The sequence below is a fragment of the Martes martes genome (genome assembly GCF_963455335.1).
Source record: "Martes martes genome assembly, chromosome: 12".
NCBI lineage: Eukaryota > Metazoa > Chordata > Mammalia > Carnivora > Mustelidae > Martes > Martes martes.
The window spans coordinates 84,723,309-84,735,451 of NC_137900.1; the positions used below are offsets into that span (position 1 = coordinate 84,723,309).

General features: G+C 49.5%; 1 protein-coding gene across 2 annotated transcripts in view; it reads right to left on the reverse strand.

Moving 5' to 3' along the window:
* The window catches only part of STRBP (spermatid perinuclear RNA binding protein), a 150,099-nt gene that overhangs the window by 2,522 nt on the left and 135,434 nt on the right, over positions 1 to 12,143 (reverse strand). The window contains exon 18 of one of the 2 annotated variants that reach the window (XR_013967687.1): positions 9,991 to 10,124. Coding sequence is in view for 1 of the 2 variants with exons in the window: in XM_080819192.1 (XP_080675318.1) it covers positions 10,120 to 10,124 (5 nt within the window). In the remaining variant the exon portion in view is untranslated. Of the gene's footprint in view, positions 1 to 9,452; positions 10,125 to 12,143 lie in introns of those variants that run through there. The other variant, XM_080819192.1, reaches the window with a different exon arrangement.

Sequence of the window (12,143 nt, forward strand, 5' to 3'; positions counted from 1 at the left end):
GCCTCGCCTACCGCCACGGGCCTGCGGGGGGCTCGGTGAGAGGGCATGCGTGCGGGCACTCAGCTCAGGCCCTGCCACGGCAGCTCCTGTCACTGCACGGGAAGCACATAGCCCCCTCCTCCCCGGAGGAGGATGAGGGCGGCTTCCAGCCCCCGGACTTAGCACCTCTCCGATGCTCCGCCTACAGCCGCTCCCTTCCCCTGCCCAGAAACTTCGGGGGGTGGGGTGGGGGGAGATCTGGAAAGCAGAAAGCACTATATACATTTATAGTTGTTTTCATTGCCCCAACTACATCGAGCACCTTGGGGCAGGCACCATGAGTGACTCACCTCACTGTCCCCCCGTACCCAGTGGAAGGCCTGGTCTCAGGCAGGCTGTGATACACCTGGCAGGCTTTAGCCTGTGACACACACACATCTTGCCTCAGGAGTGTGTAGGCTTCTTCAGAGTCCCGACCATCATGTGAGCTGCTCTGAAGCCTATCCTGTGGGCTGGCTGCATGCAGACGGGAAGTGAGTCCGCTGCAGGAAGCCCTCCTGCCCTGAACTCAATTCTGAAGAGAGAGGGAGCTCATTTTTACCCTCACACACCAAGGCCCCAGGCCAAACTCTAATTCTGGCTTGAGACCGAATGTTCAATTTGTCTTGCCCTGGTCAATGGTCTTTAGGACAGCAAGAGCGAAAAAGCCTGGATGTGGAGGAATTTATCAAGCCCTGCCCAAAGTGGGGGTACTCCCTGCCCCCTAAAGCCAATGGCCAGAAAGACCAGCTCTCTTGTCCTCTCATTCCCACTTGAATACCAACTCTAACCAGATTCTTGCCCAAAAAGCCCAGACGAAATAGATACCATTTGTAACCACAGATCTGGTCTTCCACGACGAGAGTGATGGATCTAAAATGCATCTGTGATGAGTTTACCGTCTTGAACACAACCTCTCCCTGGCTCCCGAGCCCCTGGAGAATGAGGTCCCGTGCTCTTTGGCCCGGCACTCAGGCCCCTTCCCAGGCTGGGCCCAATGGGCCCAGGAACCATGACGGTATGTTTGCTGGTGTTCCACACACACACCCTCTCCTCTCCAGAGCAGCTTCCTTCCTACGGCTCTCCTGATTCACCCTTACCCCTTCTCTCCTCAGGGCCCGTCACCTTGGACTTCCCTGAGCGCCATTCTGCTCTGTATTTAGCTCTCACCTGTCAAGGCACACACCCGCCGCCCCCCCCCCCCCCGGCAGACACACACACTCAAAACCCATGATCCTTATGGGCCAGGACCGCACCTTCCTCCTCAGCGCTCACGTAGGACAGACGCTCTCAGGAAGCCCTTGTGGGAACGCGGATGGGCCAGGCAGCGGAAGGAAGTTTCCAATCATGAATAAGCCAAGGGGTGAGCAGTCTCTACAGTCTAAGACAGGTTGGCAAAATATGGCCCACTACCTGTTGGGTTGAGTACAGTTTGGTGGAGTCACAGCTGCGCTGTGTTTAGCACCGTCTCTGGCTGCTCTTGTGCTCCCACAGCCTGGCTGATAAGCCGTGAGTCTCAGTCGTCCGTGGAGCCTGAAAAACTGTCTGTCCCTTTCCAGAGTCTGCCAACGTCAGGGCTAAGGCAGTGCTCCCACAGCCTTCCTCATTAGGATACAAGGTGATACTAAGGTGGCCTGCTGGGACAGAAAGCCAAGGCCGCTTGTAGTTAAGAGACACTGGGCCCTGGGGTCCTGGCCACCCCAAAGGCTGCAGGGATCCATGTCTCAGAGCACCTGTAACCTTTCATAGCTCCGCCCTGGAGGTTCAAAACTGTAGCTGCCTCTTTAGCCTTAATCCCCAACAGAGCTACAGAAGTAACAAGTGCAGAGACCCACCCTGACCCCACAGTCCTACGTGCCACCTGTCCGGGATGAGCCCCAGGTGGCAGGCCTGAGCAGACACCAAAGTCATACGTGCTGTTCTTCCCCTCTTTAAAGTCCTCTGTAAAGCCAGTCAGCAACTTCCCACCAGCTACAGACCATGTTCCATAGATGCTAAATCCAGACTCAGCGTCCAAGAATCCAAGCTCCAGACCTTGCCCAGGTAAAGAAACCAGAACATTGCTTTAAAAAACACACACACACACACACACACAAAACAGAAGGCCTCTGCACGAATGAACACCCAGTACTTGTCACTCCCTTTGACTGGCGAACCCAGCAGGGCAGACGTGTGGGAACGCTTGGGGAAAGGGTAAGATGCCGACTGGCCGGGCCACAACCCTGTCTACTGCCAGAGCGCACAGGAGGCCCCACACCTCACGCCAGCGAGGACTGGGGCCCACTGAACTCCCACTCCCCAGCCCAAAGGAGATGGCCTTTGCCACACTGCCACCCCTTTCCTGTCAACTCCCTGCCCTGCCAGCACGTTCCTCCCTCCCCCACCTTCCCCATCTTGGCCCCAAGTACCACTGTCCTCTCAGTGACCTACTGAAGAGAGGCCCAGCAGAAGTGCTTGAGCAGTGCAGTGCCCCCCCCCCCAACTACCTTTAGGACACTGTGGTTCCCTGGTCCCCTCCTGGGTGCCACCACGTCCATCCTCCCACTCAGTCGGGGCGAGGAGCCCGGCCTGTGAAGAGACCCCATTCTTGCATCTGTGGCGGCCTCTGCCTCCCACCTCCGGTCCTTCCCCATCCAGCTGTCCAAATCAACCCTCCAGAATTCTCTCACCATTTTGGAAGAGGATGATCACTGAAGGGCACAGTACCCAGGGCCTTCCCCCAACTGACTCCAAATTACACATCCCATCTGTCACCACCCTTCCGACCATCCCAGTTCCCATGAGGAAGTAACTTCATGCTGCTCCAGGCCATGCCCTTTCTGCACACACCATGTGCTGCCAAATCCCCCCACCAAACCCCCGCTGCCACACCAGCCCTTTCTTCAAAGCTCTCCTCACGACCCTCCTGGCAGACTCCCCCCCAGCTCGTGTGGCCGTCTCGGGGAAGATTTTGGCAGTCCAGTCAGAGCCGCTCAGGTCCTCAGCCCTCACAGGCCTGGCTCCTGCACTGGGTGGAAGGGCCGCCAGAGTTTTTTCCAACCACAGAAGACGGCTCTGATCTGTTCAAACGCCTGGGCAACGCCTCCTCCTTCCCGTGTACTCATCTCGGTCAGCAGTCTCACCTTCTATTCTGTTGTCTACGCCGAAAATCCTCCCATTTTCTCCAGCTGTTCCTTCTGCCCCACCAGAGCCTGGTAAGCAGCAGCAGGTGACAGTGAAGATTTCTCAATGAATCCATATGTCCAAGAGGGGAGAAGTGCTCTCGACAGTGTCCCCAAACGCATCGGTGTTCCTTCCAAACCTGATATCCCATGAAAGAAATTCCTCTGCACTCTGCCAACAGCTTGCTTAAACGTTCCTGGTACCATGGGCCCCATTTTCTCACCATACCTAATCTCCCAGGGCAGCCCTGTCATCGTGGGAGGCACACGTTAGCCCAAAATGCCCAACCGGCTTTCTATAGCCATCCTTACCCTTCTAGAGCCACATACAAGTAAACGGAACCCTTTAAAATAGCTAAGGGATAAGCCCTCCCCTTCCTCAACCTCAGTGAATCTCATTTTGAAGGGCTTTCAGCTTTCCAGAGTTCCCCAGGTGCCACCTTCCAGAGGTTCCCCACATCCTAGATGTCCACAATATTTTCCTTATGTAGCCTCTAAGGACATGAGGGGTGTTAGCTGAGCAACTTCTGAGACCGTCTCCATAATGGAAGGGTCCAACAAGATCCCAGCATCAGAGCACTCAGGCTCGTGTCACTGTGAGGGTGACTCCTTTGGTCGGAACACACACTGAAGGCCTAGGCAGGGACAGAAGACGGCCAAAATGCGGGTGAAGCTGAATACAAAAAGTACAACCCTAACCGCACCCTGCGCCCCCCCCCCACCGGCCCCTGGGGGTCTCCAACAGCCATCACTGACTTGCACGTGGTTGCATAGTCCAGTTACAGAGCATAAAAGATGATGAGGCTAACCGGGCTGTCCCCTGGCCCGGGGGCGAGCTCGCGAACAGTTCTCCAAAGGAACCAGACCAGTAAGCCTGAAGTCGGGATCATTTTTTCCCCACATGGCAGGGGGTAAGGGAAGGAGAGGAGCTTATTTTGTTTCCAACACAAAGGATCTACTCCAGGAGCTGGCAGGGAGGTCCGTGGAATGCATCACAGCGCTGAGGGGAACCGGGAGCCGGGCGGTTTGGAAAACGGGGCAGGCACCAGCGCCCCACAGGGACACAAACCACCAGTACTGTGCACGGTGAGTGCTATCAGGCCGGGGGGCCGAGCTGAGCCGGTGACAGGGCTGTGTAATTTGGGGCAGGTCACTGTGGCTAAGCCTCCATTTCCTCATCTGTAAAAGGAGATCATTTCTGGGTCCCACAGTTGTGGTGTAATTTAAATCTCATCTCTAAGCAAGGGCTTCTGTTAACTCCAGAAGCGGTGGAAGACATGTTATTTCTTCTGTGTGGTTACAAACTCACTTATTAGGAGCCACAGTGTTTTGCCACAAACAAGCTGGGTGGCTTGGCGAGGTCTGTGGGCTTCCGCGTCCTGGTCCGCACAGTGGAAACGACAGCGCGCGCTGCGGCTTCTCCAAACCGCAGGAGCGGCGCAGGATGCGGCACGGCCCCCGGGAAAGAACTGCTAAGGGACTGTTGGGACAGGTGCTCACCCTGCTCACACACAAGTCACTGTTCTGGAACTCAGGCAACCCGGGTTTAAAACAGTTCCTTCTTCCTGCTCCCCTCCAGCATCATGGCAGACGGCACAGAGAAATGGCCTCCTGCCGAGGACCGTGCCCTGTGGGAGGGAGAACTGTTCTGCCCCAGAGAGGATTCGGCCTCCATCCCCAGGTAGAGAGCCAAGCGGCCATCATCAGCAAAGGAGCCAGCAGCCCGGTGTGTAGCAATGGGAGAAGGGACAAGGGCGGCAGAGTGGCTCACAAGATCTCCAAGCCACCCCAGTGAGGATCACCAATCACGGCCCAACCCCGGGCGGGCGGCGGGGGTGGGGGGGTGGGGGTGGGGGGTGGGGGGGTGCAGGGCGCTGCCTGCTACCTTCAGGCTAGCAGCCTGTCCTGAAGCCTCGACCGGGAAAGTCCTGCTGATCAGGACAGGCCACCGCCACCTGCCACTCCCCCAGGACCCCTCAAACCTGGGCTGCCAGCACCCCAGGCTCCTCTTCCTTTTACCCCGTAAGTCAAAACCTTACCAGGCTCAAATCTTCTAAGCAATCCCATCACCAATAAGCAAACCATTAGCTAAATGCAAGCAAAGACCTCAAGTGCTCATTGATATTCAAACAGAAAAAACAAGCTTGAAGTACAACAGCTTCCTTTGTTTAAAATGCAGCCACACCTTAGTCTTCTAGCCTATCTTTCCAGTTTATTAAACAACCTTATCCAATTGGTCTAACAGAAAATAGCCCTAAAAGCCCAGGATATCTGGTCCAGAACAACCTCAAGGCAGAGAGCCTGGCTTCAGCACAGGAGCCTTTGAGCTCAAGGCCCTGTGACTGGGAGGCCCCGATCGGCCCGGCGCACTGCCTGCACACCTCCTTCCTGCCACACAGCGCTCCCCTCACCTTCGTCCAGACGGCACCCACAGCGTGCACGGCGTGATGGAAAAGAGGCTTTAGCATCGAACACAGTGGGGTTTCATTCCTAACTCTAGTGCTTAACTCTGAGCCTCGGTCTCTTCTGTTGTAAAATAAGAATCCTATCTCCAAGAAGCTTGTTGGAGAAGAATGTCTGAGTGCCTGGCCCACACAAGAGAGCAATTTGAGCATTTCTTCCTTTTCTTTCTTCTGTTCCTTCAATCTACCGCTGCCCACAGCCCAAAATACCTTAAACTGAAGGCTATTATTGACTTCATTCCCTGAAAACATTTAGCTGACAGGTCAAGGTGGAGACCATTCATCCCAAGCTTCCGCAGGATCAAGGTCGGTGAAACCAGACCAAGACTGGGAGACCGGGCCCTGAGGCAGTGCTAAGAGAATGCCCGCTCTGCAGCCAGGCTAATGTTACCTCCTGTGGACCAGAAGCGGCCAAGGAGGTACCTCCATACATCTCCGGCTGGGACGTGCTAACCAGTCTCCCTAAAGCTGCCTGGGCAGATGATACCCCCCCAGCAAAGGCAGCACAGTTTGCAGAAAAGGCAAAGTTCTGCCAAGTAAAGACCAAGACCCTCCTTAGGAGGACCAAGGAATTAGGATGTTAAAACTGGTCAAGGCCGAGGGGGTGGTGGCAGGGGAGAGGAGGAAAGAAAAAAGAAAAGAAAGGCCCTCCCTCAACCTTGGCTCAATGAGGCAGTGATTCCTCCGAACAGCCACAGCTGTGGAACGCGGTGGCTTCTGCCAGGACATTAGTTATATGAGTGTCTCTTGGATTCAAGAAAAGCCTTCCGCTTTGGGGCTACAGTGAGAGAGTAGGTCTTTGGAGTTTCCCCTGGGGCTGGGGGCTGTTGAGTCCCCTCTTTCACTTACCATTGCAAACAATAAATGCCTTTGGTACAATTAAAAGAAAAAAAAAACCCTCTTGACTATCATGCAAGTCTATCTTATTTGCCTTTAAAGGTAATGCTCAGTCCCTGTCCACACAGTTTTTATAAACTTAGAGTATCACAGAATTCAACCTAAAAAAAAGAGAGAACTCAGTCTGTAATCCCCACCTAGCGTTAAGTACCACCTGCCAACAGACAGGGACGCACGCTCCTGCTCACCCTTCCTCAGGGCAACCGAAGCCTGCACAGGAGACCGGAAGCTGTATAACCGACGGCGCCCGTCTGACCATCTACCCGTCTTTCCTTTTTCAAAAAGAGAAAGAGATGGATGGACAGGCAGACGTGTTTTCCCCAGGAGTCACACACATGGGAGGCCTCATGTGGCGAGGAGTACCAATTTGTTCCAAAGCGTTGAAGCGGACTGGGAGAGAGAAGCTGCAGGAATGCTGTGCAGAGAAGCATCGGCCTTCTAGACTGACTTCTAGAGAAGTCAGTGGCCTTCGAGGCATGCCACCCAGGCTCCTCTTTCTGTGGTTTATAACAACTTGCTTTCTACCTGCCAAACACTTGACGAGCTCTGAATGTTGGCTTCCCATGCTAGCTGCAATCACACACCTCTTTTTCTTATTAATGCACTGGGAGGAAAGCTGGAATCAGCAGGTTGGCATTCTAAGCTCAGCCCTTTTGAAGTTCTAAGCACACTTACATCCCCAAGCAAGTGTTTCCAAATCCCTGGCAGGAGACCAGCCAGTGATTTCACCACCACCACAGAAACGCAAGCATTTTCAGTCAGCACGGATCTGCAGCGACCTCCCCACACTACCTCTCCCGCTAAGTGTTTGCTTTATGCTTCCTGTTTAGTCCCCAGATGCCAGGAGTCCTCTCTCAAAGTGTGGGAGCACCCCAAACCTATAGATACCAAGGAACCAATGCAGCTCCCCCTGAGCAGGCCATGCACTGGCTTCTCCCCTACCTGCCAGCACAGTCTTGCTGCCTCCCTCACATACCTTCTGTCCCTTCAGCCAACCGTGATAGCAACTGTCAACATTTCCTGAGTACTTACTGTGCACCAGGTACTATTCGAAGCACCTGACGTGAATTAAGTCATCTAATCCCCAAGCCTCATGGGAATTTGCTGGAGGGAGAGAAATACTTTGGCCCAGATTCCCACATGGTTTCTACTCCCTATTTCTAGCTATGCTGTAAAGCTTACATAACCTAATTTGCAGTATGGAGCTATTCTTTAAAAATCTCCAAAGATCACTGCATCAAGTATCAATGGAAGCTGTTAGCTCCTACCTAAAATGATAATGTGGGAAAGGATATCTATTCCTGCAGCTAACTCAACTTCAGTTCTTGACTTAAAACCGTCTTTCTGGAAGACGGGATGAGGAAGGGAAGAGACAGCTTCTTACGTAAGAAGTACTAGCGTGTGCTCTGTAAGCTCCCGCTAGAGAGACATCCGTGCTGCACCTCATCCCAGCAGCAGGCAGTTACTTAACTCTGGCCGTTACTCGTTCGCTACCTGTCTCCCTTCCAGCCTCCTAGTAACACTGAGAAACCTCTGGTCACTGCATGGCATCACATCCCTATAGTTTGCAAGTACAAATACAGCAGGACGTTTCTTGCTCTGAGGACTTCAGAGAGACCCTGCCCACTGCTCCCCCTAACCCCGCCGCCCCCAGGACGCAGCGGCCTGTGCTGAGTGGGAGGTACAGGAGGACCATTCACAGAGCAGCTTGTTTTCAGCTTTAACTGCTCCTAATGTCCCTAGTTCCTCGGGCTCTAGATTGCTAGAAATCTAACTGCTGGGGGGCATGGGTGGGGGCGCATCTGCAAATCTTAGTTCACTCCCCAACTCACTACTGAAGATTTGCCTCCACAGCAGTTATTAAAGAAATCTAACAAACAGGTAAGTTATAGTGAATGATGATTGTAAGGGTAAAATTCCCCTCACTTGTCATCGAAAAAATGGTGTCAGTGTTTAAAGCAACCACTTTGGTCTTTGCTATACTACAAAAACTGCTTTAAAGGACTGGAATATTTGTTCTTCATTTCATTCCATTCACTTACTTGGAGAGAGATCCATGAACATATACCAGAGTTAGTTTCAGGCTCTCAAAACTGCCAGGGAAATATTTAAAATGAGTGCATTTCCAAATGATGGCCAGTTCAGTGATATCAGAGGGCCAACATTATTAAATAATTTATAAACGACTAACCAAGTTAATTATCTTTTGACACTGCTAATGCATCATTTGTCTCCCAACCTAGGAAGTTTATAATCGGCCCAATTCCACCAACAAGGAGACTCTCAAACTTGAAGTGTTTTCACTGGGCAGAGACAGTGTTTTGCTAGTACCCAGAGAAGGACCTGGCACATAATGGGCACCTCGGCTGCTCGATAAGGACTGGAATGTATTTGTACTAGTCAGCTAGACCTCATACAACCTTCTATAGATACCAAAACCACATTCGACGTCATACAGATTTTGTACGGGGAAAAAAATGTTCCAGCAACCTTCAAAGTTAGCAATAACAAGAAAACTGCTACTTAGAGACATATAAAACATGAAATGCATTTTAATCTCTATATATCAAATATGGCCTCAGCAAAGAACATCTAACACATATGAAATGTATTTATGGGACACACTAAATGAAGCAAACCCTTACTAAAGTATTTGGCCTAACCCTCCCATCTTTTAAATGAACTCCGTGATGGCTGAGTAAGGTGGGGAATCAATCGTCCAGCTGCCTAACTTGGAAAAGACAGATGAACTGCTTTCCGTCTATTTGGTCTCTGCAGACTGGGTATTTACCATTCTGAGTCTTGCCAAAGTTGGTTCTGCAAATAGCTTAACTCAGTCAATTACATATTCTTCCATAGTTACCTTAATATTTTGGTTTTTTTGTTTGTTTGTTTTCTATTGCTTTTTCTTTTTATGGCTTCTTGCTGCTGTTGTATTAGGGCATACAACACAGATCAGAGATTTTCATTTCTCAGAAAAATTTCTCTCCTTGAGAAATTGGCACTTTGATCCTCTGCTTCTGTAACAGCTACGCATAAATGGATCCCACCAGCAATGTTACCAACCTTGCGGCTTATAAAATTCCAGCACTTTGGCCAAAAGAGTGCCCTGACGTTAAAGTCTTCTTAGGTGAACTCTTCCCACCACCGAATTCCTTTATTTAAACAGGTCCATGTGTGTAATTCACATACATGTAATATCGTAAGTTTCTACACACATATACACATTTAACTCGTAAAAGTGAAATGTCTCTCTTGAATAAAAAGTAATTACAAGGGTATTAAAACAAACGCTGAAAATAACTATTTTACATTTAGATCATAAAAATTTTAAAGGTAATATGATGACATAAGACCTAAGAGATCAAATACATCCTGTATGATTGTCATATATGCACGTTGTGTTGACTTTTAGTTATTTTTCTCTTTAATCAGAAAATAAAAGAGCTTACCTTTGTTTACTGAGACCACAGCTTACAGTCACTAGATCTCAGCCTATTTTATACAAGTGATATGGCTACGAAGGTCCGAGGAGAACGAGAATAAAGTGAGATAAACGTGCTGAAAACTGCTTAAAAGTATTAACCTGAAATACACAGAGGGTCCAACACCAGTTTTAAAAATACATTAACGAGGTATTCCCAGCTCTTCAATTAATAACGGTGACTGACTGATTCATGATTTTCAAACATTCACCCGAATTTTAAAAAAAGAAGGAAAGGCTAATAGCAGAAAAATCTATCAGTGGTTTGTTCCCAGGTTAACGGTTTCAGAGAGACTACAAACGACTCGGGACCCCTTGCTGCACGCACCATGCACTGCATCTAGTCAGCATGAGGTATGTTGGGAATCTACTGGACCAATTACCTTGCACAAGAGAGGAGGTGGTCCTGCAGCTGGAAGAGACCGGGGCTGCAGGCCACATCCCTGGCTGGGCGCCAGCCCCCATGCAAAGAATATGGCTTCAAGGAGGACCCCTATCTCTGAGAAATTATAATAGCGCTAACTGACGCAGTCAGGAATGCAACTACCCAATTTATGTGCTACAAAAGTCTAAAAACTGTCGGGAGATAGCACAGCTCACACACGGAGTCGAAGTTCTACATTGGTCTGTAAACTCCCTGACAAGAGACTATGCTAGGAGGGGTTAAGTACAGATATTGCTAGGTTCCCAAAGGAAAAGTTTTAAAACAGACACCGTGGCTTTGAATAAAGTATTGCTCTTCTTTAAAATGCTCAGTCATTGCTTTCCAAAAGAAGGTGTCAGAGTGGTGTATCTGAAAGCTGGAAAGCCTCAGGGGGTCACAATGCTCTTAAGACCAAGACAGAAATTGCCATTTCAAGCCAGACAACCTGATGGTTCTAGAAGTCAGAGAAGAAATCTTGAGGGCCCAAGTGAATAATAAGTGGTGCGACGCTCAGAGGCTGGCAATAGGGGCTGTCAATGAAAAAACCGCCTACAGTGGAGAAAAGAGCAGAGAAGCAACACTTGGTGTTAATGGCACAGAATTTGGTGAAGCCAAGAGCTTCATTTATATTTCTCTGCTCTTTCAGCTGTAAGTGGAATTTTCATTACAAAATGGAGGGGTGGGGAGGGCAGAAGGGGGGGAGGGGGACACTTAATTCATTACAAAATTTCAACAGTTGAACTTGCATGGTTACCACTTCTAACAAAGGACTGACAGCTCAATTATTTTAAGTAAAGCAGAGAAATGTAAAAGTTTGCAGCAACTGGGCAGGTTTACAACATGGTTAGTAACTTCCAACAAACAACAAAATTAAAAAAAAAAAAAAGACTTGGTAGAAACCATTTGAAATGACTGCCATCATGTTGGAAAACAGCACAGCTCCCTTTGCACCATCATAGAGGGGTTAAATTATGAAGCTGAGTCAGCTACTTCAAAAGAATTTTCTAAGGAGAAATCTCCAGAGAGATTCCAACTTGGAATGCAAATTTGACAATCAATTTCAAATAACAATCCGGCTGCGGCTGCCAATTAATAGTATTCCAAACACAGAGAGGACTATTGTAAATATTGAATTAATAAAAACTGGACACTACCAGCCATGCTTTTTCTTCTCAGTGATGGCTCTGTTTCATCCATAGGTCAGCAAAATGAATCAATGAAACATGAAAACTCCCAGCTGCAATGGGCCCTCAGGTTTATGTCTAGCCACTAATGCACAGGATGAGAATGGTAAGTTCACAGCTATTTCTAGCAAGTGATGAGGTTTTATTAAAGTATCACCCACCACTAATAAAGACTAAAGGTCAAGGAGCAGAAGTAACAAGCCACTGTGTAATAAATCCACATCTGAGAAGTGACACTAACGTTTGTTTTAAATTGCCGTCTCATTCTCATTTAGTGGTCCCAAAGAAATCTGGTACATAAATTTGCTGTATTTTGTGAAGCCCATTCTCACTGATGGCCACTACTGGGCTCTGAGAAACAGAATTGAAGAGGGAAGAGGGAAGCTAATTCATACTAAGAACAGACATTTTTAAGACACAGCAACTTAGAAATCTCGACACAGGACCACACTGGTGCCTTCATGGGGGTGAGTACCTTAATGAAACCATTACCTTCTAGTAACATCATCGGCT